This window comes from Ascaphus truei, chromosome 5, assembly GCF_040206685.1.
Source record: "Ascaphus truei isolate aAscTru1 chromosome 5, aAscTru1.hap1, whole genome shotgun sequence".
NCBI lineage: Eukaryota > Metazoa > Chordata > Amphibia > Anura > Ascaphidae > Ascaphus > Ascaphus truei.
Genome location: NC_134487.1, coordinates 41,305,138 through 41,332,757, shown reverse-complemented (window position 1 = coordinate 41,332,757; position 27,620 = coordinate 41,305,138). Strand labels below are relative to the sequence as shown.

At 42.2% G+C, this 27,620-nt stretch overlaps 1 protein-coding gene across 1 annotated transcript; it reads right to left on the bottom strand.

The window, feature by feature from the left end:
• Positions 1–21,963, bottom strand: DLD (dihydrolipoamide dehydrogenase). Its single transcript, XM_075599732.1, has 14 exons — positions 21,811–21,963; positions 17,805–17,883; positions 16,297–16,376; positions 15,147–15,215; positions 14,681–14,750; positions 12,373–12,473; positions 10,777–10,920; positions 9,532–9,633; positions 8,419–8,609; positions 6,860–7,030; positions 2,822–3,011; positions 1,918–2,055; positions 818–907; positions 1–709 (listed from the first exon to the last, which is right to left on the bottom strand). Exons 1-14 carry the CDS (start codon positions 21,922–21,924, stop codon positions 644–646), a joined length of 1,605 nt encoding a protein of 534 aa, XP_075455847.1. The 5' UTR covers positions 21,925–21,963; the 3' UTR covers positions 1–643.
• Between the last annotated feature and the right edge of the window lie 5,657 nt (positions 21,964–27,620).

Sequence of the window (27,620 nt, the reverse complement as noted above, 5' to 3'; positions counted from 1 at the left end):
TAATGTAATTGATGGCGATGCTCTATTAGTATTTATTGGATACTCATACCCTTGGAAGCTGTACACAAGTGGTATTAAACATGACGTGCCGATTCAGAAAATATTAAATAAAACCACAAGTGCAATAAAATATTTGCAAGGGACTAATAAACGAAATGATATAAACAGGATGACATGACCAATCTGGGGCCATTATACAGAGCAGCAGCTATCCCAACCTCTTGCACTATGAATAGAAATCGAACCATGACAAATGGTACCAATCTCTTGCTGTTATGTTGCATTGAGGTTTACAGGAAAGATAAGAGAGTCTGTATGTATGAATACCTTTGGTTTAGACCGCTAAAAGTTATGTAGACTTACTCAATATAGCTTTACGTTCATTTTCATGGCATGTTTTTAAGTCACGAAATGCTGTTTTAAAAACATTGAGGTTCCAACTTCGGTTTGAATATCACCCAAGTGCATTTATACACTGCTGCCGGTCTTGTGTGTTCCAGATTACTAAACGTTTATTAAATAACTGGTTTTGACAAAAAAAAAAAAAAAGTGCCCAGTGGATGCAGCCGTCGAAGACTAACCCCTCCACACCATTGTTCCATCTTGTAAAGAAATCTATGTACACGATGCTTTTCTGTCCCACTTAAAAATTAATGGCTTTGCCAAACGATGCAGCTAGATTTGCTTCCCTGAAGGCCTCTGATACAGTCTGTAGGAAAGCAGAAAACAAAAATATCCGTGATCAGCATGAAAATATGCATCTTTAGCAGTAGAAATATTTCATAACAAAAATTGCAGAACAGCAGCTTGTACTTACAGGATGGGCATGGCACACTCTGGCTATATCTTCACATGAAGCTCCGTATTCCATGGCGAGAGCAGCTTCATTAATCATCTCCCCGGCACCCTTTAAAGTAGAAAGTGGGAAGTTATAATAAGGAAACAGCTACAGAACACAGGACACAGGCACGGCACACAAGTGGCTGACATGTGCCTGCTTTCACTCACTGTGGCAATCTCCAGATAATTACTGAATAAATAGGTTGTAGCGATGGCTGGGTAATGCAAATAAGTGACAATTTGCTATAGCATCTATGAAAAGGGATTCCACTAAAGGAGAAGTGTCACTTGTTGCATCAGAAGAACATTACAACTTTCCCTTTTATTTTATAAAATACTTGTAATTGTAGTCTCATCTTGAGGCGTTTACAATCCAAGTGAATAGGTGATTAACCCATACACGTTCTGTCTGAAAGCACAGCAAGTATGTGGGACACTAAAATGTATGTTTCTATTTATATACTGTACCATGAAATAAATAATACAAAATGTATATTAATACATATACACACGCAAAAAAGTGAAATTTATTGACTCAACATTTCGGTCCCTACTGGGACCTTTCTCAAGAGCAAGGTGGGGACTGAAACGTTGTCAATACATTTCACTTTTTTGCATATGAGTGCCTGTTTCTTTTTTCTGTATCTTTTTGGACAGTATGCACCCTCCCTTTACCTTTATTTTCTGTTTTGTGTGTGCAGATATAGATAGATATTCCTTTGAGTTAGAACACGCTTATACAATAACTGTTGGGCTGGAATTCCTCCTTACAGATCTAACATTTCTAATTACTACTGAACCTCTAATACCATTGATTTGCGTTTAATTCAATTTTTGTCGTGCCTTTGACCATGCACCATGGATAGTAATAAATACCTTGTGTATGATTGGACCCAATGAACCCTTGAATGTAATGTGTTTATGGTTTAAACACAAACTTCAGGTTTTTTTTAGTTTTCCTTTGTGTAGTATTCCCTTTTCTACCTTTTATATGAAAAAAACTTTACAATAACATTTGATTTAAAAGAAAGTTTAAAAAACACCCTTCCAAACATCTAGTTACATAAACAGACTCACTGTTCCAAGAATATGGGCTCCGAGCATTCTGTCTGTAGTTTTATGGCCCAGAATCTTCACCAAGCCATCTGTATCAGCATTGGTCTTAGCTCGGCTGTTGGCAGCGAATGGGAACTTCCCAACTTTGTACTCTGTACCCTATGACATATAAGGGTATGCAATATAGACAGGTGAGGAATTGAAAGTGGTCCGTATGCATTCCAAGCGCATCTTTCACTCGTTTACGCTTGAAACATACTCTATCAAAAGACGCAGAAGCACGTGAGCGTAGGTAGTGCAGGATCACTGAGAATTTTCATTATCTTAAACTTTAAGACTGAAAACCCTTTTTGGAATCTGAACCAAGTAAGCAGAATTAAATTAAAGAGGCAATCCAAGGAGGTAAATGTAATTTTTTTTAAAAACATATGCTTGAAGCAGAGGTCTCCGGGGCTTAACCCTATTAATTTCAGCTCTGAGGACCCCTTGCTTCCGGAGATACTTACCTCTGTAGTGGGTGCTGGTAGCCGCTCCGGCTGGGTAGCAGTGTTCACATTAAGGCCGCTTCTCAAAGCTCCTGTGCCCTGCGGGCCAATGGGAATCCATGCCATCATCTGGTGCGGCTTCCTATTGGTCCACGTGATGCGGGAGCTTTAAAAAAAGCAAAGAGATACTGGCACCCTCTATGGAGACAAGTACCTCTGGAAGCAGGGGGTCTCGAGCTGAAATTAATGGGGTTCAGCTGCGCAGACCCCCTGCTTCAATCCTATGCTTGGATTGCTCCTGTAAAGCTAAAATACTTTGCAAACTTCTCAGAACATGTAGGACATTGGAGAACTGATCCATAAGAACAAACCCAGCATACATATTTGTTTCTGGCAATGCAAACTATAAGCTTCAATGTTGTACCCATCCTAAAATCTACCTCTTCCTTCAACTGCTCCTCCGACTTCCCAATCCAGGCCACCTCCGGGTGAGTATAAATCACAGACGGCACACAGTTGTAGTCGATGTGGACTGCTCCTCCAGCCATCCCTTCAACACAAATGATACCTTCATCTTCTGCCTTATGCGCCAGCATCGGTCCAGCAATCACATCACCGATCGCAAAAACGCTGACAGTAATAAAAATAAATTAGAAAAAGAAGAAGGCTGACATCTTTGATCACTGTTCAAGAAACAGTCGGCCTGATATTAGGGATTCAACTCACTGTCATGCAACAGATGAAAACTATTACAATGGTTACCTTGAGTGCATCACACTGAGTCTAGTCTGCCTCACACTGGAAGTGCTGCACAAAACTAAAGGTCGTTTCATCTCACAAGATATCACGCCAAGACCAAGATCTAAACCATAATAAATGCATACCATTTCCTTTTATATACATAACTGCCTTTTCCCCGATCCCTTATGAAACATGTTTCAGTATTGTGTTTAAAGTTTGATTTAAAATAGTATATGGTTATATTCCACCTGGGCGGAGCAAAAACAAACTGGGTACAACTTGCGTGCTTTAGGACAAATTCCATTGTTGCTGAAAACTTAATGTCGTAGTACCAGTGTTGATCAAAAGATTGATCAAAAAGAATCCCCTTATATGTAGCACTCAAATGTCATACATATTATATTAGTGGACACAAATGGTCCTGCAGTGATATACTGCAAGTCTGACAGGTTCCCAGGATCACCGAGGATATAAAAAATAATAACATTTTATTAATTCTACATAGATAATTAAAAACACATATACATTGTTAAAAATCCCTATACTATTGTGGCAGATATGTGTAGATCAAATTGGGTAAGTATAATTGACAATTAAGTATATTAACATATCATGACTTCCAAAATATTCACAGCTGGTAATAATGTCCCTAGCCGTCAGGCTACAAACATATATGGTATAGTTCAATCAAAAAGCAGACCTGATAGGGTAATGGTGTATCTGAATATTAGCATAGTCTCTGTAGTCATACAAAAATTATATTTCTAGGAGCATAATAGCGATAAGTATGGTATAAATCACTCCTATGTGGAATCGGTAGTAGAAGGTTTTAATCTCTCTCTGTATGTCATATGAAACACAACAGTAATTTTATTCCTATATCCGCTATTTATGCCAAATTGGCCTTCCCAAGGGGTAGTGGTGCAGTGTGTAGCAGTATATCACATCTGTAACATATGGTGAGTAAATGCGCAATATTGCATCCAAATGATCACCAACACCCCTGCAATATAACACAATGTATCGCAGTTGTAGCAATATAGTACATAATGGTCCTCTATTATAGCCAAAAAAACCTCCTAGATAACATAACAACCACCGCTTGTACCGATTGACCTTGGTTAACGCTGCAAACACAGCCTGTACCAGTTGTAACTGTTGGTACACGAATAACCTGTCTAATAACCAAGTCTTCTAGGTATCAGAGAGACATTTAAGCCGCCATGTATGCTGCTTTGATCAATACAAGCCTGCTCGTGAGTCCAGTAGTAGGAAGTCGCCACTCGAGTGACGTCACTGCTGTGACGCCCTACGTCCCGACGCACGTTTCACGTGTCCACCACGCTTCATCAGGGGGAGGAGGGATAAGAGTAGGATGTCCCTGGTGATGGTTTTATACTCTCAGACGGAGTAAAAAGGTTCAATCCCTATGCTGCAATAGGTGGGATATGAACCAATCAGTTCGTATCAACACAGGAGGTGGAACGAGCCTTAAGGGTGTACATACACATTTAACCTGTCAAATGCCAAATAAATGCCTATGCGGTCAAATACAGGACGTGGATATTTGACCGCATAGGCATTTATTTGGCATTTGACAGGTTAAATGTGTATGTACACCCTTAAGGCTCGTTCCACCTCCTGTGTTGATACGAACTGATTGGTTCATATCCCACCTATTGCAGCATAGGGATTGAACCTTTTTACTCCGTCTGAGAGTATAAAACCATCACCGGGGACATCCTACTCTTATCCCTCCTCCCCCTGATGAAACGTGGTGGACACGTGAAACGTGCGTCGGGACGTAGGGCGTCACAGCAGTGACGTCACTCGAGTGGCGACTTCCTACTACTGGAATCACGAGCAGGCTTGTATCGATCAAAGCAGCATACATGGCGGCTTAAATGTCTCTCTGATACCTAGAAGACTTGGTTATAAGACAGGTTATTCGTGTACCAACAGTTACAACTGCTACAGGCTGTGTTTGCAGCGTTAACCAAGGTCAATCGGTACAAGCGGTGGTTGTTATGTTATCTAGGAGTTTTTTTTGGCTATAATAGAGGACCATTATGTACTATATTGCTACAACTGCGATACATTGTGTTATATTGCAGGGGTGTTGGTGATAATTTGGATGCAATATTGCGCATTTACTCACCATATGTTACAGATGTGATATACTGCTACACACTGCACCACTACCCCTTGGGAAGGCCAATTTGGCATAAATAGCGGATATAGGAATAAAATTACTTTACTGTTGTGTTTCATATGACATACAGAGAGAGATTAAAACCTTCTACTACCGATTCCACATAGGAGTGATTTATACCATACTTATCGCTATTATGCTCCTAGAAATATAATTTTTGTATGACTACAGAGACTATGCTAATATTCAGATACACCATTACCTTATCAGGTCTGCTTTTTGATTGAACTATACCATATATGTTTGTAGCCTGACGGTTAGAGACATTATTACCAGCTGTGAATATTTTGGAAGTCATGATATGTTAATCATGTCAATTGTCAATTATACTTACCCAATTTGATCTACACATATCTGCCACAATAGTATAGGGATTTTTAACAATGTATATGTGTTTTTAATTATCGATGTAGAATTAATAAAATGTTATTATTTTTTATATCCTCGGTGACCCTGGGAACCTGTCAGACTTGCAGTATATCACTGCAGGACCATTTGTGTCCACTAATATAATATGTATGACATTTGAGTGCTACATATAAGGGGATTCTTTTTGATCAACACTGGTACTACTGTATTAAATACCCTTTTTAGCACCTGTCATTCACCCCGTGCATACAATAACAATGGGGATTGCGGTCTCATTCACGTATTTAATGTGAAAACTTAATGTCACAAGAGATTCCAGATAAACAAAATGACAAAGCATATTACAGTATGTAAAACCGTCATTTTTTTCCCAGTTTAACACGTAAATGTAAGTGTGCTCATTTGCAGGCCATTTCCCAGAATCCCTTGCGGCAGTGGAAGCATTGTATGCTAGGAGATAATGGGGAAAAACAGGGTTGCAGACGTGTCAGATGTGAATGTGCTCATAAGTGATATTTTCACAAGGAAAAATGACAAATTCTAGTTAATTGTGGGTTACATTTAGTTATTAGAGCCCTCAGCATTTTTTTTTTAAACTATACCTACAAAACATAACTGACATTTCTTCAAAGTGTTTGTATGGGTTTAACCCCTCAATGTGCAATATTATATACTGCACACACCCGCCAACTATAGTGACGGTGCCTTGGCGCACCAAAGGGTTAATTGATGTTTTATGCTACATTTGCTATTTGGATGACCCAAAAACCATTACATTTGGGTCCTCTATGTAAAGCAAAATAAGTGTTTAACACAACAAGGTCCAATATCATGGTATGGTTTTTTTGTACATAGTAATAACTACATTTGGAAGCATGAAACATATAGACGTATATGCACACAGCCACACTATTATACTACAGGACTAATACGGCTACACAAATTAGAAATATTTTCTTACTAAAGGGATTATAAAGAGATATTGTTTTGCGTACAAATTTCTTAACATACTATAACCAACAAAACACAGATTAAAGTGCCGTGTATAAAAGTCACTTTGACAGAAGAGGTGATTGTTTTGCAAAAAAGTCGCAGACTCTTCTAGAACTGGTAGCCATGCCAATTTACATCCTGTACTAAATATACTGTTACTTACTTTGGGATTTTCGTCTGAAACCTGCTGTTGACTGGAATTCTCCCCTTGTTGTCGAGCTCAATGCCTAGTTCTTGCAAACCAAGGTTCTGGGTGAAGGGACGTCGACCGACACATACAAGCAAAACGTCACAAATGATGACTTCCGATTTGCCGCCAGCTGCTGCTTCAATCCTAACGGCCACACATAAGACTGCATTAGAAAACGCACGCAAGTACAACCCCCCCATCCCCCTGTATAGCAGTGCAATTTAGGCCCAGATCCAGCAAAGTGTACTAAGTTTTAAATTAATAGAAGACATGATGTGATGGACCCTTTAGTGAATCTGGGCCTTACAGACACTAAAAGCGATTAGTACATGTACCCGAATTGCCTGCATCAAATCAATGTAACAATGTAAAAATACGCAACTAAAAATCGCTTTCTGCTTCAAGCTCAGCATTTAGATTTTGCTCTATTCTGAGCAATTTTAAACCATTTTGCAAGCAAATAAATGTATATCTTCTAACTCTAGCAGCAAAAGAACTCAAATATACTCAGGAATAACAAAGTTACGTTGAGGTCTCCCAAAAATACATATTACTCCCAAGCTACAGGTGGTAACTTTTTTGTAAAGAGCCAAAAAGTATTTACATTTTTATTGAAGAGGCAGTCCCAAGTAGGGGGCAAAAAAACAACTCAGTAACTCATTTAGAAAGATTCAATCCCCCTTAGGTTACAAAGGCGTTTTAGTCCAGTTGCAACAGTGCAGGGTAAATGAGTACTTCAGAACCTTTTTTATTTGGACTAATTATTGATATTTAAGGAAACGCTGTCGAGTGCGCACTCAAAATACTCAGTCCAAGCAATATTAAATTACAGAGACTCCAGGATCTTAACACATTTTGTTGAAGATTGAGTAGAATAGTAGTAAAATATCAATTGTTCGTCCAAGAAAACAAATATGAAGTATCCGATGGAGAAAAATAAATTGATTAAATTAATTTGATTTGATTAATTAAATTGATTATATTTTCCATTTCTCAAGGACTTTGAATTCATGCTCATCATGTAATTATTTTTTTTTTGTTTTTTTTAAAGAAGTAGAGAAAATCTGAGTGGCACCTCCATGTGGTTTCATATGTGCATTGTCCATCAACGGTTTTTAAAATGTCTCAATAGAAAGGTAACAAATGAAAGTTTAAAAAAAATATTTTTTTACATGTTTGAATTTAAAGCGGTGTTAGCTTTTGGGCTAGGTGGGAAGCAGGGGGTCTCCAGTGGTGGGGACCTCTGCTTCTCAAGATACTTACATGTAAAGGGGCTGCCGGAGGCAGCACTGGCTGGGCATGGAAGAGGTCTGTTTAAAAAAGGTAATGCGGGCCAATAGGAAGCCGAGATGCCCGGCTTTCGATTGGCCCGCATGACGTGGGACCTTTAAACAGATCGGATATACCGGCAGCCCCTTTAGAGGTACGAATCTCGGGAAGCAGGGGGTCCCCGGACCTGAAAGGACAGGTCACAGGGTCCGTACTAAATAAACACCAAGCGATTCTTCAAAGCGCATTGAAGCCATACTTACGACACATCAATTTTTCCATCCGGCCTCCTTGAGGCACCAGTGACCTTGGTGTTTAGCTTGAACTTCAGACCCTGTTTCTGAAGGATCCGCTGGAAATTTTTGGAGATCTCCATGTCAATGCCCATTCCACCAACATGGCCCAAAAATTCAACCGCAGTAACATCTGATCCCAACCGCTGCCACACAGAGCCCTGAAAATACCAATAAGACAGGAGTGGTTATTTCCACTGGGTACAAAAGCAGGGTGTTTTATGGGAAGAAGAATAATTCTGCTTCAAGAATGTGAAACAAAATGATTCCATTTACAATTTGACCCCAAAAGGAGCAGCTCCAAGTTTGTATTTGTAGGATCACCGTACACATTTTTTTAAATTAACATTTAATTTAACATGCAGCATTTCTCATCTGAGATCTGACTGCAAGACTGTTCATGGTCCCAAGGTTCAACAAAGTATCTGGCCGCTCCTCCTCTTACCGTGCACCCCACAACTGGAACACTGTACCGGAGACTCTCACAGCCGCCACCAGTATAAGGTCTTTCACAACTAAAGCGGTCTCACATTTTAATCTGGTCTGTAATTGTTACATACGCCTATAATATATATCATCTTTAACTGTGTATGCAATGTCTTGTATATAATGTATAACCCTATTCACTTAATGTAGCTATGTATTTGTCATCATAACTATGTCCAGGACATACCTGGTAAAACATTCTATAAATAAATAATTCAGTTGTGGCCATCGGTAGTGTGAAAATACAGCACTTCTATTAAAATAATCCAGTTTATGAAGAGTAAGTGGGGAGTTCAAAGTTGGAAGCCCTGTAATGTATACTATGGAGTATACAATGCATACATTTTCCTGTTTTGTATAATGACAAGCTTTACATTTAAATGGGTCAAGTTGACATTTTAACTAAAAGCCTTTACTGTATATGAAAAATGTCTAAAACATAGCGACACACAGGCACCTAAGGGTCACAAAACGATTTAATTTTAAAGGACATAGTAGATATGCTCAGAGCGTCAGAAAGTTGGAATATAGAGGAATTTTGAGGGTGTGTGGGTAATATGCGATGGAAACAGAACATAAGTATATTAATTAAATTACCAGTTCCACACCAATTACACCAGCGCCAATAATCACCATCTTCTCAGGCACTTGCTTCAGAGACAGTGCACCAGTTGATGAAACAACAGTTTCTTCATCAATCTGTAAGCAATTCATGATCAATAAATTAGAGACTTAATGTCTTCTCACCACAACGTTACAAGATGTTCATTATTAAGCATAATTTTTTTTTACGAAGATGGAAGAAAATATATCAGTCCCTCACTCTAATATAGATCAGGAAACAAAACAGGTAAAAGGCTACAAATGTAAGCAAAAACAAACACTTCCTGAATATGACATTATCGGTCAGCAATAATGAGTTTCAAAGGCATTTCCTGTAGCTAAAATATGATTATAAGCCTAAAGCGGAAATATCACAAACAATTCAGTGTCATTAAATTAAGACAAAGCATCTAAGTTTCCACCAATATTCATCTAGTTCCTAGATAAAGGTCCATTGATAAGCAGGTGTAAATGTGCAATTATTTCTTAACCCCCTTGGAGACACACACACACACACACACACACGATTGCTTTAGCTCAGTATTACTAATTTCTAGTTGCAGAAGATCTTACACCCTAGTATTCTAACTTTCATAGGGCCCCACGGGTCTGAAGCAACAGGTTTCAGTGGGACAATTGGAATGTAAAACAAAAGGTGATAAGGATGGAACAGAGCTTGGAAGCTGGTAACGCAAGGTCAAGATGGGCAATACCCAGACAGAAAGAGGAAACACTACAAAAAAAAGCCAATTAGTTTCCAATAGAAAAAATTAGAATAAACTCTAGTGAACTATTTAAATTATAATATTGATTAGGTGTTGCCCAAATGCATGAAAATATGATGACAATCAGGCAGTAATGAATAGTGGATAAGTTTGATTGCTTTCACATATTTCTTTGTCGCAGTTTTTTCCTGACCTGCTCTTATTCTGTTTATGAGATGCAGAATAAATGATATACGGAGACAAACCCTACCTGGATTATTTATTGTCAAACCTTTAGAAACATTACATTGTACCGACTTCCAACTCCTTATATAAAAAGGGTACTATTACTACTACTACCACCACCACTAGATTAATGGTTTTGATTCCTAAAGGCAGTCTGAAATACTCAGCAAAGTTCTTCAAAAAGATCTCAAACTACATTCTCAGAAGAAAGGTAATACCAAAATGAGAGTTAAAATTAGTCAGGTCACATAAAAAGTATTACGATTCAGGCGTTTGTAGTTTGTGATACCTCAATTCCTGGGAATGGAGAAACCTCTGAGCCTGTAGCTATGAGAATGTTCTTTGTATTGACAATCTGAGTGCTTCCGTCAGCTTTTGTTGCCGTTACTTGGTTTTTGCCTGTGATCTTCCCAAGACCTTCAACGTGTGCAACCTGTGTGGTAGAGGATTTTACTCATCGAAAATGCAAGAGAACCAAACAGGGAGGACAGATATATCAGACATGCCTCATAAAAATAGCAGGTTTTGCTTTTAATCTCGCCGTGTTAACTAGTCTATGTAGTTTCTGTAAATTACAAACCACACACCGGTAGGCATTACAATGACCAAAAAAAAAAAAGGACAACACTTACATGTGAAAGGAATAACTTGGGAAAAAATCAAGAACAGTATAAACTGCAATTTTAATATCTTGTTACGGTTTTCAAAATGCAATTCTTTAAATGCAGTAGTGACTATGAATGCATCAAAATCTGAATTACAGATAGATGTAGACAAATCTATTTACTTGGCCTTAATATACATGAGTCCAGAACAGGACTAGAACAATTGATAGACAGGGGCACATGAGACAGTACCATACTTCGTTTTTCTGTTTCTAGATACGTTTTCTATTTGTGCCTTCTTAGTCTGGCCATGCAAACCTGAAAGTGTGAGCGATCATACATTGGCGCCTGTCAATCATGACCTCCATTATCTTTGCTGGAGACTCAACAGCAAAATGTGTTTTGAATTCTAGAGCATCAGAGCATGTGAGCAGTCAGGGCAGATACTGATGCCATCAATAAACGTAAGATACAGCGGAGAGGATCCCCAGGGAACATTGCCAGGAATGAAAGTTGGCTTAGTTTGCGGTGCATGGGAAAGTGTGGTTGCATAGTTCAACGCCCCGATACGGAAATACAGCAAAAATACAAGGTTACAAAAAAAGGTCCCCGTTCTTCATATCAGACCTGTTTACAAAAAACTGGCAATTCATTCTAAAATACTCCACGCGCCAGATTTCCCCATTTAGTTTCCATGTACAAATGGCCGCACTCTCTTTATGAAGGGCCAGAGACAACAAAACCATATATTTCTTTGCAGCTCTAATAAATGTTGTTCTTTCATGCAGTAAAACAAGATTTTATACTTGCCCTGCACTAGTTACCATTTCTTTTGAAGTAGTAAGATTTTCAAAACGGTATTTCACACGGTGCCGAGAATCTGTATGACGAGGTCTCCCACAAACCCTAACTGCAGCAAGTTTTTCAACCAGGAATATATACGCACTCTGTTAAGTGAAAAGGGATCTTTTAGACCGTCTACTGAATATACAAAATATTGACAGAGCACAAGGTTTTGGGGTGTTATTGCACCTGATATATATATATGGTCTAAAAGACCCCTTTTCACTTAATCGAGTGCGTATATCTATTTCTGAATGAAAAACTTAAAGTAAAACAAATCTTTGAGGAGTAACTAAATGCATACGCAAAAACATTGTTATTTTTTATTAATCACTGCAGCAACAATAGGTACGCCATATGTTCATTACCTAGAGATTTATGCAAGTATTACAGATCACTAAAGTATTAGTTAAAAATCAGGCAAAGGAAAATCTGACCTTGTTCTGTTTGAATAAGTGAGCAATTCCAGTTGTAAGGGACTTTACTGCTCCACTTTTCTGCTCCATCATCTTTTCTAGGTTTAAACGGATGCCGGTCACTGAGAAAACAAGCAGAAAACACAATATCACAAATTGATTTATATTAGCTTTTGAGGAAATCATTGATTTCACACCATTCTCTGATATAAATAGTCTATATCAGGGCTAGCAAACTAGAGTCCTCAAGAGCCACCAACCGGTCAGATTTTCCGGATATCCCTGCTTCAGAACAGGTGGCTCAATCAGTTGCCAGTCAACGACAGAGCCACATGTGCTGAAACAGGAATATCCTGGAAACCTGACCTGTTGGTGGCCCTTGAAGACTGGAGTTGTTCAGCCCCTGGTCTAGATGTAAATGAAAATTGTATCAGTCAAATAAAAGTATATACAGCTGTAGGAAAGTGATATGAAGTGATATTTTCAGTTGTGTGGCAGAAATGGGGGCGGGGGGGAGCATTAGATCTCTGAATTACAGCAATAGAAGGGCAGAATGTGATTATAACGACCATATTTTAATAAACTTAAGCCCCAGCCATATTCTGACCTCTACAGTCCCCAGAACGAATATAGCTAACAGCCGGCACACCAAGAATCCACAGTAAGTCAGTCTACAGGGAAGCGGATGCGGGGCTGATATCGGGCTGTAATAATGTCACCATACCCAGAACGCCAGAAAAGGACACAAACCGGCAAATTTTTTTGGGGGGGATATTTGTTTGAATTGACAGATCATCTCTTACTCAGCATGTCAAAGTATAAACACAGAAAAGGGAGCTATACCGTAATCAAGTAATTTCACAGCCAGACACCTAATATTAAGTCCGTCCTCTTGTGGGGATATTTAACAAAAATAGCATACATAAAACACAGCAAACAAAAAAAACAGCTGAAGGCCATAGTTGAGAGAAACTGTTTTTATTCTCTCTCTTGGAGTCAATGCTTCCAAATCCTTTAGCGCAGGGGTTCTTAACTCCAGTCCTCAAATTTTTAATAACTACAGAACCATTGGGGCTTGTAACTAGTTTCTGGTACCGCCACGCTTTGCTAGAAGGGGCAAAACTTTGTGGGGGAAAAACCCAGAGTCTCGGGGAACCTCTTCCTGGTTTAAAAAAAAAAAAAGAGGATTCTTTTCCTGGAAGGAATCAGTTTTTTATCACTTTCTCTGAAAAGCACAAATCTGCTAAATTGCCCTAACATTGGTTCTGGAGGTCCTAGGAACTCCCCGCCAGGGTCCCTCGATAGTGGACCCTGGGAGCCAGTAAGACAGCCTACCCCCAAGAATCCTAATCCTTTAATGGATTTGGTGTTCACCCCAGTAAGAAAGTGGATATTGGAAGTCTTACCCCACTGGCCAGGTGACGACCCTTCCTTGCATCGCAATGCCTCTGCTTGCATATCCAATGAAGTCATGGGGGCTACTTCTCACACCTTCTAGCTTGTCAGCCAGGAAATGTCTTGGGTGTAATATAACATTCCAAGGGAAGAGTGTCAGCAGTTTGCGCCTAACTCAGCCAGATCAAGAGAGGCCAGAACAAACCCTTCGATGCGTGCAGACATTCTGGCATCTCTCTGAAGCACGCGATATAACTGAAACCCCCAACCTGTACTCGTGTGTGTCTTGGGACAGCTCAGACTGTGTCAGCCTATCGTCTGGGTGAGGAGCCCTATTCCATACGCTCTGGTGCGTCCTGAGCCAAGAAACCAAGCCAAAGCTACAAACGACTTTTTGAAGAATTTCTTCAGCCATCAGCTTCCGACTGCCGCAGAGAGCTGATACCTTTAGCCCTTGCACCGCTAGTGGAGGTCAGTCCCTGAACTAGTGGGACAACCTCTACCGGTAATAGCACCAAGGACAGTTTTTATCCGTTGTGCACCCCCTCTCCAAGCGGCCCCAAGACACTGCTATACCCCTTAACGGACTGTTTCCCCAACCCAGAAAAAGAGGGACTACGGCGGCCAACCCTGGCACCACCTCCTGGTAAACCTACTCTGTGGGGAAAAGTCCAATCCCTTCCCAGGTTAGAGGTGGGTCCCAAAGTGGATAATTGTGTGGGTTTTGTGTACGTTTGTATGCTTCTATTCTGTTGCCCTCTGCGTCTTGGGTTGGCGATCCAACGAACTTGCGGGGTCTACTCAGTACCATTACGTGACGGACCCCGTGGCTGGATTTTCCCCCATGTCAAACACAAGTCTGATTAAATAGGATCCTAGGACCTCGGTAATTTGTCTTTCAAGATTTAGCAGAAAGCTCCAGTACAGCATTTACCTTCAATTCCTCGGCTTGCAAAATCTTTTCCATGCGCTATATGATACAGGTGAGAGTTGTTCAGCAAAGCCTGGAAGTAAGAGGTTTTATTAAACATTATACTCCTTGACAATTCATATATACAAATCTTAATGGCTGTAATAAATGCTCAGAAGCAGCAAACCATGTGTACACCTAGTGCAAGGGCATAAAGATTAAGAGCATTAAATAATAAAAACATTTTCAGTTTCTCTATTTGTGGCGACGAGTCAATTGTAAATAGCAGAAAGTAGCGTTGCCACTGATCAAATGAATGTACCAAACACGTTTTTCTTTGTTATTCTCTTTACTAACCCTTGCAACCATTCATGTTAGACGGTTGTTGTTCCCCAAGGACTGAAGAAAGTGATGCACTGGATAAAATGGTACCAGCAACTCATTTTCTAAATGATTCGCAGATACTACATACAAATGTACTTGTACACACCTTAGAAGGGATACAGCCCACGTTCAAGCAAGTTCCGCCCAGAGTTTCATTTTTCTCCACACAAATGGTCTAAAAGTATGGAAAAAATAAAAGCCAGAAATCAAATATTTATAGAGACAATGTCAGTTGAATCTAAACATTTATAGCATAATCGTTCTGTCACGCAAAAATAAATTACAAAAGTAGATCATATTTGATCCCGCAACCCATTCGGTGCGAGCCTGGTGCTATGGAAACGCTATATACGGTAGATGACGTGCCATATATCTGGAAAGGAACTGAGGAAGACCTTGAGAAATTCAAAAACTTCCTAAACACAAGAGTTGGAATCTGAAATTCACCATTTCAAGTAATAGTACTACTATAGATTTTCTGGACTTAACTATTTGTACCCCGGGGTCCCAGAGCTGAAATTAACGGGGTTCAGCCCCCCACTTCAATACTAGAAGAAAAAAAAGAGAGCAAGCAACGGAGCCCGCAGTGTTGCTTTTAGTCCTTTGCCAAATGTACAGTTTTATATTTGCACCCTGTCCTACTTTAGTTGCCATTTCTAACTGTCTGCCCATCCCTATCTGGGGATGTGAACTAAACAAAATAGGCGAAACAAGAGACCAAGCGATATCACTTCTTCACTGGGATACCTTCCATCCCATCATAAGACTGACTCTCCGAAGCCTTAACACAGTTTCTTTATGCAAGATGTGGTAACTACGCACACGGCTCATCTGTTATCAGTACCAATATCTGCCACTATAAAGAACAAGACTTCTTTTCTATACACTGATAACATTTCTAAATTGGGTTATCGCAGTGAAACTAAAATGGGGGGGGGGGGGGGGGGGGGAGAAAAAAAAAAAAAAACCTACCTTCGCTTCCAAATTTGAATGGAAAATACTGAATTGTTGTAGGCTACAATTTATTAAGCTACTTCAACAATGCGAAAGAAAGTGTCACGTTCCTGGAACCGTTGTAATATGTGTTTTTCTTTTGATAACACAGGAAAGTCATGTTCTGACAGATCCAATTATATCACATGTATACCCCCTGAGCCCTGTAAATGGTGGAGTGAACGGTCTTTATTTCATGTTGCTACTCACATGCTATGCTAGGAGTTCTACAAAAGCGATCGTGTCGTGTGATACAAACTCACCTTGAAACCCAGCTGTGCAGCTTTAATTGCAGCAACATAACCTCCAGGACCAGAGCCAATGACTGTGACATCTGCTTCCACTTTAGGAGACAAATATAGCGTACGGAAAAATATTAACACAATGTTTTGCCAACTTATCACTTCAGTCTCTCTAAAAATAAAAGAAACACTATGGACAATAATCCGTTTCACTCTGCATCAGGGGTGGCCAATTCCAATCCTCAAGGGCCACCAACAGGTCAGGTTTTAAGGATATCCCTGCTTCAGCACAGGTGGCTCAGTCGCTGCTGAAGCAGGGATATCCTTAAAACTTGACCTGTTGGTGGCCCTTGAGGACCGGAGCTGGCCACCCCTGCTCTACATTATGCTGTTATTTAATAGTTATTGACCCACTGATACATAGTACAATGTTTGTGTTAACTGCATTGTAAATATGCAAAATTATTACTTTTCTACTTCCCATGGAACCACACGCTGTACAAAGAACACACAATTTTGTTTAGGGGAAAATGTCTCCTTAAGAGCGACGGTTTAACAAGGCATTAAATAGGTGTTTTAGTGGTTTAACACAGGGGTGCGCAAACTTTTTTTGGTGCGCCCCCCCCGTGCCTGCTCTCCTCCTTGGTGCACTCCCCCCTCCTTCGTCGTCATTTTACGCAGCGGGGTCGTGTGACGTCACGTGACGTCACGTCACCGTGGCAACCGTGACGTTACATGACCCAGCTGTGTCATTTGATGCCACGGTAACGCGTCCTGGAGCCTGCTGAACCTCGGTAAGTAGAGATTGTAGAGGCCTTGCTCGGTCCCCCAGCATTTTATTTAAATGCCCTGGGGGGAAAGCGTGGGACTTCTGCAACCGCCTCCCCCCCCCCCAAAAAAATCTTGCGCCCACCTTGGTTGTCGCACCCCCCAGTTTGCGCACCGCTGGTTTAACAGCTGCGACTTCAACATTTAAATACATTGAACTAATATTGTCAATATTACAATCTGTACCAAATCTGTGTGAAGAAATATGGTGGTGACCTGTAAATCGAATAGATTTAATTTAACGTAGCCACCGGCAAACTAGGACCCTACTATCCCAAAATGGTCCCACCTCGAGGTACACACCGGGAATGGCAGACGGGAGGCTTGTGTGTATTTAAATCCCTCACATAACGCAGGCAAATAGAAAGCTGCAACGGATGATGGTGTGGCTTCCAAGCCCACAAGATGCAGGTGATTTAGACTGCAATTTTGTTTCTCCTTGCGTGGAGTGTACCAGTGCTACCTTTTCCAGTATATCTGGGACCCTGGGGTCCTCAGAACTAAAAAATAGCATGTTTCAAGCTCAGGGGACCCCCTGCTTCCCCACATTTAAACAAAAAAAAGGGAGGGATAAACACACACACACACACAGAGGAACTGCCCCTTTATCACCAAATTCCAAAGTAACGATTGTGTGAATGATTATTTCATGGTTGCACAGTTAACACTATACAGGTCAGGCAGAAATCATTACAACTTACATGCTTTGTCTGAGTAGGTTCTCAGCGGCACAGCACATATCCTCTGTAACCCATGTGGGATACGGCTCAAGTGGCTTTTCTAACATGCAGAAGAGAAAACATTACTGTTAATGATGCCCATTTTGCGATGAGTTTTTAACCATATGTCCAATTTGGAAACACAAGTTCCCTTATCGAGTTGAGCACCCCGAGACATGCAATTATGATTTCTTCTAAAATGGGAATTCGCTATAGTATTTGCTCCAAACGCCAATCAGGGGAAAAAACGTTACAAGATCTAAAACATCTGAGAGGTGCGCTAATAAAATAGCCCCCTGACATACGACATAGATATCTATATCACTCATGTTGCTTCTATATGCAGATCACATGGCTGGGGAGTGACAGGGGGTCCACTGTGCTGTCACAAATGTTAAGGACATCAATGTAAATGTCACCGCCACTAAGGCATACAGAAGAATTTCTTCATCTTTATTGAGTTGAGTGCAGTGGTGAGATTTACCTTGAAAAAAAAAAAAAAGATATATATTAATTAAAACAGATAGAAGTTAAAGAGTTTTACAGGTCAATTAATGCTTAGACTGAAATTGAGATAAAGGCAGAATACAACTATATTCACAGAATTTGGGGTATTAAAATGTAGCAGTCCTGGAAGCATGAAGAACCGCTAAACAAGTCCTTCCCTGTCTCCATCTACTCCAATTATATTTGTTCTGCAGTTGCAGCAGATTCAAGACCCAGAGCAGCTGATCTTGTCCAGTTTCAAATACAAATGAGTCCTTTAAAAAGGACTGCTTTTACAATGACAAGACGAAGTAAAGGTAAAACAGGATAAGGCGAGTTTGACCTGCGGTACGACTACATACACTGTTAAAGAAAGTGTAGGCCTCAGAAGCGGCCCTGTGCCAGGGACAGAAGGAAAGACAATTCTAGAAGACACACGAGGAAAATAAATCCCATGTGTACGTTACACGTGAGACTTTTCACTCAAACCCCTGCTCAATATGCTTTGAAGAGCTCATCCCTGTGTTGGAAAAGATTGACGGGGTAATTCTATATACCCTGAAACTGCTGTTTTCAGCTAAAAGGCTGTATAAAATGTAATGGGTATTTGTCAGCCATAACAGCCACTGCAGCATACTGTATATAGAATAAGGCCCGTATAACGATCCAATTAAATAGCGCTCAACTTTTCAGAAACACAGTATAAGGGCCATAGAGTAATTCAGAAGGTCAGAAATGAGATGCATCCAACACCCTTATCCCCTATTGGACATTTATGCTGCAGTAAAGTCCCTAATTATCCATTTAAAATAATACATCAGAGAACTGGATAGGGAGATATGTGGATATTATAAATGAGCCTTGAGTACCAGCTTAATGCATTAGGGTGAGCACATGAGGTATGTGTGGTATGTGACTATGACATAGCTTAAAAAATGTAAAGCTTTATAAAAAGGTCTTTGTTCAGTTACAAAACTAGGAACATTTTCTAAGGGGTGTGCCGAACCGAGCCCCACGCTCTTCCCCACAACATTAAGGCCTCGTTCAGGGTGCTGGCTTCGGAGGGAGGGCGTGCTTACGTGCGAGCTGCCGTGGGACACAATGTATTCAAATTGAATACTGGTTGTCAGGGTAGCAGCTGCCCTGTCTCCGAAGCCAGGAGTTGACGCTGGCTACAGTTTCACTAAACGAAAAAATCGTTTTTTCAAGCTGCAGCAGCGTCACTGGGACCTAGGCAGCCAATGAAATCATTCTTGAGAATGATTTCATGACTGCCACTTGGATCCCTAAGCTGCCGTGTGTAGCCCCGCCCCCTCCTCAACTCCTGAAACAGTCTGCTGGGGATAAACACCAGCAAACTGCCGCCCTCCCTCCAACTCCTGCAGCTGGCACCCTGAACGAGGCCTAAGCTGCTGTCTGTAGCCCCGCCCCCTCAACTCCTGAAAAAGTCTGCTGGGGAGGATGTGCACACATCGCCCTGCAGACTGCCGCCCGCCCTCGCGAACGCACTCCAACTCCTGCCTCTGGCACCCTGAACGAGGCCTAAAACCGATTGCCAGGGGAGAGCGTGGGTAATCTGTAACGGCCGCTTGCGTTCTCTCTGGCATCTTCTGATAGCGATGCAGCATCGCTATGACATTTGACAACTCAACATCATGCCGCAGAGATGAGAAGCCTGAGAGCCCGTACGAGGCTCCGTATTCTCCCCCGGCACCAAACCCCAACAAATTAGAAGCCGGTCCTGGGCGCTGTTTAGTGGGCGTTTAATTTACACGTGAACAGCCTTTGTTTTGCCGTCGCTTGAGAGCAGGGTGGCCCACTCGAGTGCGGGGCACGACATAAGTTTGCACACCACTGGTTTTGTAGTCCAGGTGGTGGGGAGCGCAAATGTGAATAAAAGATAGTGCAATATGTCTAACCAGATAGATAAAGTTCTGAGTAACCTATAGATTGTGTACTCACAATCTGTTATTTTAAAGCATATCCATCAGTGGGAACAACGTGACCGGTACATCTAGGTGTGTGGTAACCTTATGGCTAAAAAAAACAGACGCCCCAATAGCGTAGACTGATCTAATAAAATTTATAAGGTATATCAAAGAATTTTTACACTCACAAGGTGTCAGATTAAATCAGGCACATAAGTAATTAATAGAGTCGGAGTAGGTACCGTCTAGGACCTTCAGCGTTGCCCCCCTCCCCTCGCGTCCACAGCTCTCTCTGCAGCTTTCCACTCGCTCACTCGTAATTTGCTGGCCTCAAGACCGCAGCTGTGCACCATTGATGATCACAGCGCAGCTGCTTCCCTAAATCGGCATCCGGGTATTCCAGCCAGGAGGTGCAGAGGCTGGCCAATCACAAGCGAGATCGAGTGGAGAGCCGCAGAGAGCTGTGGACGTGAGCGGGGGTAACGCTGAGGGTTCTGGACAGCACCAACTCCAACTCTATTCACTACTTATGCGCCGGATTTATTCTGACACCATGTGACTGCAAGAATTATTTTATATACCTTCTGATAAAATTTATATCAGTCTACGCTATTGGGGCTTCTATTTTTTTAGCCATAAGGTTACCACACACCTAGATGTACCGGTCACGTTGTTGCCACTAATGGAGATGCTTTAAAAGAACATATTGTGAGTACACAATCTATTGGTTACACAGAACTTGATCTATCTGGATAGACATATTGCACCATTTTGTGTTTTTCATCTTTTATTCACATATTTGCGCTCTCCACCACCTGGACTACAATACTTCTGAGGATTGAAGAAGCAATCATTTAAAGGGTTTGAGCAGCACTTTATAAAGCAATTTTTTTTTTCACTTTTCACATTTTTTTTTTGCACTTTTGGTATTTTACCTTTAAATGATTTGATGTCATAGAACATCTCTTACAATTTTATAATAATTGCACTTTTTTGTATAGAGCGCCAGTTTAATAACGCCACTTTTTTACACCCTCGGTTTACATGATGCACAGTAGGTTTCTGGGGGTTAGCAAGTTTAGCTTTTGTGAAGTTTACTGATGTTTGCAGTTATGGGGTAAGAGATGCGTTACAATGATGTTGGGAACATTGAGTTAAAGATTTGGAAAAATGCAGCTGTGGTTTTTCAGTGGGTTAAATGTTTAAGAGGTCCTCTGTAAGTTCTGGGGTACAGCACATGAAAGCTCCTAGCAGGGAGATCTGGGGTCACAACTAAAGATCTCTGACTTGGACTGGGGCGAGTGGATTTTTTTTTAAATCACTAATAACGTAACAAAAAGGAAGATATTTTTAGCCAACCAGATACACAGGAGATGTTGTGGGATATGTTGAAGGTCAGCAGATGACGTTGCTTTGATGTCAGCAGTGGCGTATGGAGCAGAGGTCTCAAGTCTAGGCCTCAGGTGTCCTCCCCCCGCTGACATCTCCTTGGAGACACCCCACTCATGCACTCGCGTATAATGAGCCCTGGCCTCACAGCGGCCCGGCAGCCCCGGTCTCCGGGAGTCTGTTACCTGGCTTACACTGCGGCACACGCGGCTCCAGCTCTGCATGTTGACTTGGGTTGAAGCCTCTCCTGCCACCGACTGAGCTTCTCTTCTATACCAAGGACTCCCCGATCTGCGCATGCGCGAATGGGGACAGGCGGGGGATCGTGGGAGATGTAGTCCTATCGCACCAGCCCCTCTCACTGCGCGATGCTGATTGGCTCTCAGATCATTTTGACCCACCCGAGCCTCGGACTATAGAGGCGTGTGCATTACGTCAGGGCGCCTGATGCCATTTGCCGCCGTCATTGAAGTGGGCAAAAGAGAATAGGCGGTGCAATTTATCCAGAGATTTATCAGGGAAGACATTTCCATTAGGTACAACCTGACCACTCTTCCTTAATAAATCTGGTGCAGATTTATTAATGAATAGTTCTAATAATAATGTATTAATGAATACATCTGGTTTGGCCCAGTTGTGCAGCTGGAAGGCTTCTGTGTCTCTTTATAACAGACACCCAGCCTGCAAACATAATTACCTCACCAGATTCAGCAAACAAAACAATACCACTGATATTAGCGGGAAATATTTGTATTAATACATTTATGCAGTTTCGGTGCCCCATTTGCTCTTCTCACATGATCTCTATTAGGGAGATTATTCATTTTGACACCATACAGGATTGGCAGACGAGATTGACTAGTCAAATCAATAAGTGTAAAGAGGACCTAGCTTTTCAGAAAGTGAAAATGGACATAAAGTAACTCGGGATTACAAAGAGTGTGGAGTATACTGGGGCACACTGAATGGGATTTCCAGAGAGCTAGCACATATAGAAATAGAAGATATCTACCAAGATCTACGTTCACTACCAGTCAGTCTTCAGGCAGTGAATGTTCTGTTGCCCCAGACACACGTTTTTTAGCTACTGCATGCCCAATAGAAAGTACACTCAAAAAGAAAACCCACAATGAGGGGTGGCCATAAATACAAGATCACAAAGGCTCCCACAGAGACTTGTCATTTATATGTAGCCATAGCCATACCTGGTTTTGGCTAACGTGCGCATCAATTATAATTGACTATGTCAGCCAGACGTTTCTATACTAGGGACACGCGCGCGCATGGGCGTGACCAGTGCGCGGCAGACCAGGGAAATTACAATAAAATTGTATTTTCGCGCTGCTGCCACACCGTGAACCAATCACAGTGTGGCCTAACGCTGTGACAGTCACGCCCCTTTAACCGCGCGCGTCACCGCTTGCACCCTAACAACTAAACGTGCACTCCACGTGCAACGCCGGCGCACGCCCGCGTGTGCTCCAGCGCCTACTATATAACAAGCCTAAGTTGCAACGACAACTGAAATTGCATGATTTTACTCATTGTAAGTAGTTTTAACCCTAACATAAACAATCCCTCGATTACAATATTTTATAGGCTGGTCTCCGACGATGTTAAAACAGCCTTGTCAGAACATTCTAGTGCATGATCTAATTTGACACAAGCAGAGAAGACATCTATTACATCGCTGCCGAAGAACAAGGACATTATTATAAGGCTGGCTGACAAAGGTGGAGCTATTACCATCACGGATTATGGATATTATTGTAGATACATTTTACCAGTTAGCAAATACACCATGCTACAAAAAATTAGATACTGATCCTACATTGAATTACAAGAAAGAGATTGAATGTATCCTCAATATGGCATTTACTAATACATGGATTAACGATAAAGCACATTCTTATTTTAGACAAACTCACCCATTGCAGCCGGTACTCAACACCCTCCCTACAATTCACAAATCCATCACTCATCCTCCCAGTAGGCCGATAATTTCTCCATGTAGTTTCCTCAGACAGCCCATCTCACAGTTCATCGATTAGCATCTTCAACAGACAGCTTCCACCCAATACTGTACTCCTCAAAAAGGGATTGTCCCATTCAGAGCTGGTAAGAGTGGCAAGGATTACAAATGACCATAATATTAGAGATAAACAACTGATGGCGATGTGCTAAATGTTCAAATAGAGAGGTTTTGCTCCAAGTGAAATTGACAATGTTGTTTCTCATGCAAAGAACTTGGATAGAGCCACATTGTTGAATAGACAATAGATAAGGCACCAATGGACAGAATGGTCATCATTAATAAGTATACTGTACTTCTGTAGCTCCTTGATAACAGTTTGAAATCTCTGCATGTCAGTCTTTGTCCCTGCAGGCAGTGTAGGGGTTAATCATCACTAGGCCTCAGTACTAGACACTGTTACTATATACTGACCTTTTAAAGGTCAGTATAATTACTGGCTGGTTCTAGAAACTGTTTGATATGGTGTGTTCCTTCCGGCACAATTATATCTATTGTAATCTGCCCAGTTACTGGGGTGGGTTGTTGTCCACACCCCCTGGGTATTAAGGGTTAGGGTCAGCCATTTTATAGTTAGACCCCAACTACCATCAGGAATACCTCTATAACATCAGGAGGACTCTAGGGGGTCTCCAGTGGATCAGCGCCTTCAACAGCGCCGTCATGAACGCCAGCGTCCCAGAATTTTCTCTTCTGACCCTATTCTTCCCAAATCCTTCCCAGCTATTTGTCATGTTCTAGACACTGTGGAACCCATGCAGATTGCCAGTAAAGAGTTCCGTAATACCGACAGGACTGCCGATAGAACCCCTGACCGGACTGCCGAAAGAGCTCGTCGCCGGAATGAGGGCCTTTGCTACTACTGTGGATCTCCTGAACATATGGTACGTTTTTGTCCTTTAAGGCCCAAAGAACAAACACGACCAATGGGGCAAGAGGGACTCATTTTAGGGTCAATATTTTCTCACCCTATCTCTGAAGAGGAACTCCCTAAGAGAATTATGCTTCCAGTCTCGCTTGAAGGTCCGAATTTTCGCGTAACCACAGCCGCTTTTCTTTATTCAGGATCCGGTGGTAACTTCGTGGATCAAGATTTTGCTACTCTTAACAAGATTCCGCTCATCGCTAAGAAATCGCCGATTGGTCTCGAGGCTATTGATGGTCGTCCTTTGCAACCTGCCTTCATCACGTTAGAGACTCTTCCTCTCACCCTTTCTGCCGGTACTCATACCAAAATCATATCCTTTGACGTGATGTACTCTCCTGCCGTTCCAGTTATCCTAGGATTACCCTGGCTACAGCAGCACAACCCACGCATTGATTGGAGGGATGGCAAGACAATTCAGTGGGAGCCAGAGTCAGACGCCTCACCATTGCTGGTCATTTCTCCTACCACAGTCTTCGCGGGAGTGGAAACGCCCCCGGCTAATGATTCCGCTCTTCCTGAAGCATATGCGGATTTCATCGACGTGTTTAGCAAGACACAATCGGAGGTTCTACCTCCTCACAGACCTTATGATTGCCCCATTAATCTGGTTCCCGGCGCTGTTCTTCCGAAATGTAAGTCCTACCCCTTGTCTCTCCCTGAAACTGAAGCCATGGCAGCATACATCAAAGAAAACCTTGAAAAAGGATTCATTCGTAATTCTTCGTCCCCCGCTGGTGCCGGTTTCTTTTTTGTCAAAAAGAAAGATGGATCCCTGAGACCATGCATTGATTACCGAGGGCTCAATCTCATCACAGTCAAGAATCGATACCCCCTTCCGCTGATCTCCGAACTTTTTGATAGGCTTCAAGGGGCCAAAAAAATTTCCAAGCTAGACCTCCGAGGAGCTTACAATCTTGTTCGCATCCGAGAAGGCGATGAATGGAAGACTGCCTTCAATACCAGAAGCGGCCACTACGAGTACCTTGTAATGCCCTTCAGCTTATGCAATGCTTCTGCTGTTTTTCAGGATTTAATGAATGATGTCTTCCGTGATGTTCTCAACTCTTTTGTAATCGTCTATCTGGACGATATCCTAATTTTTTCTAAAAGTCTTCAAGATCATGTCCAGCATACCAGGCTCATTCTCGCTCGCCTTCGTGTCAATAATCTCTACGCTAAGCTCGAGAAGTGTCTTTTTCATCAAACCTCTACTGCCTTCTTAGGCTATATAATTTCAGATAAAGGATTTTCAATGGACCCTGAAAAACTTAAGGCTGTTTTGGATTGGCCTCAGCCCAACTCTCTCAAAGCCATCCAGCGTTTTTTGGGCTTCTCCAATTACTATAGGAAATTCATCCGAAATTTTTCCACCACTGTGGCTCCCATTACGGCCCTTACCAAGAAGGGAGCTGACCCGTCTGTATGGCCTCCGCAGGCCGTCTCGTCCTTCGAAACCCTGAAACAAGCTTTCGTCTCGGCACCCATCCTGCGACATCCCGATGTTAGCCTTCCTTTTACTTTAGAAGTTGATGCGTCTGATTGTGGTGTAGGCGCCATCCTGTCCCAGAGATTCTTCCCTCAAGATAAGCTTCATCCATGCGGTTTTTTTTCAAAGAAGTTTTCGCCCGCTGAAAAGAACTATGATGTTGGCAATAGAGAGCTCTTGGCTATCAAGATGGCCTTACAGGAATGGCGACATCTCCTGGAAGGTTCCCGCGAACCTATTTCTATATTGACCGACCATAAAAATCTTCTGTATATCGAAAATGCACGTCGTCTGGGGTCTTGTCAAGCTTGTTGGGCACTATTTTTCTCAAGATTTAATTATACTCTGTCTTATATTCCTGGTTCTAAGAACACAAAAGCTGATGCCTTGTCCCGACAATTTTCTCCGGAGGAAAGATCCGAAAAAAACCCTGAAACTATCGTACCCTCTAAGTTTATAATTTCCGCCAACTCATTTGACATTCTCGAAAAGATCGTTGAAGCTCAAACACAAATTCCGAGTGGTCTAGAGCAGGGGTGAGCAAACTTTTTATGCCGAGCCCCCCTTTTCATCCATGAAATTTCTCGGGCCCCCCCCTGCCTGATGTAATCAAAATCACATGACGTCAGCGCACGTGAGCTGGTTCAGCCATTGAGGGCGAACCAGCTTTGTAACGCCCCCGCCACGCGTCTACAAAAAAAGTATTTATAGCACAAATTACATAACTTAAAAATAAATATTATAATATTTGTCTAATAGCGTTCCCATTTCTGCTGTATTATTAATCTCTCTCTTCCCGCCACATTAGAACACCTCAGGACCTCTCTAACATCTTCCAGTCTCTCCCTGTATTTCTCACTCCCCCTCCAGTCCCTCTCTATTCCTCCCCTCAGTGTCTCCCCCTCCCCCCCACTCTCTTTCCCTCCCCCCCCACTCTCTTTCCCTCCCCCCAGTGTGTGTCTCTTTCTCCCTCCCCCCATTGTCTCTCACTCTCTCCCCTCTTCCAGTCTCACACTCCTCTTCCAGTCTCTCCAACTCCCTGTATTTCTCACTCCCCCTCCAGTCCCTCTCTATCCCTCCCCTCCGTGTCTCCCCCCACTCTCTTTCCCTCCCCCTGTGTGTCTCTCTCTCTTTCTCCCTCCCCCTAGTGTCTCCCTCCCTCCATTGTCTCTCACTCTCCTTCCAGCCATTGCCTCTCCCTCCCCCAGTGTCTCTCTTGCACTCTCCAACCAGCTATTGTTTCTCCCTCCACCCGGTGTCTCTCTCACACTCTCCCTCCAGCCATTGTGTGTCTCTCTCCCTCCTGCCAGTGTCTCCCTCCCTCCCACCAATGTCTCTCTCATCCCCATCCCCATGTAGCTCTTTCACCCCCCCTCCCCATGTCACACTCACTCTCACCCCCTTCCCCATCTCACACTCTCACCCCCCTCATGTCACTCACACCCTCCCCATGCCTCAGTCTCACACTCCCCCCCAATGTCCCAGTCTCACACTCCCCCCCCCCATGTCCCAGTCTCACTCCCCCCCCCCATGTCCCAGTCTCACTCCC

Excerpts from the sequence above, each read along its gene's own strand:
- DLD (XM_075599732.1), bottom strand. The coding sequence starts at position 21,924 with ATGCGCAGATCGGGGAGTCCTTGGTATAGAAGAGAAGCTCAGTCGGTG. Across the intron at positions 16,377-17,804 it reads AACCTACTCAGACAAAGCAT|TGGAAGCAGATGTCACAGTC; the intron begins GTAAGTTGTAAT and ends TGTCTCCTAAAG. Across the intron at positions 15,216-16,296 it reads CTGCACAGCTGGGTTTCAAG|ACCATTTGTGTGGAGAAAAA; the intron begins GTGAGTTTGTAT and ends CCATACTTTTAG.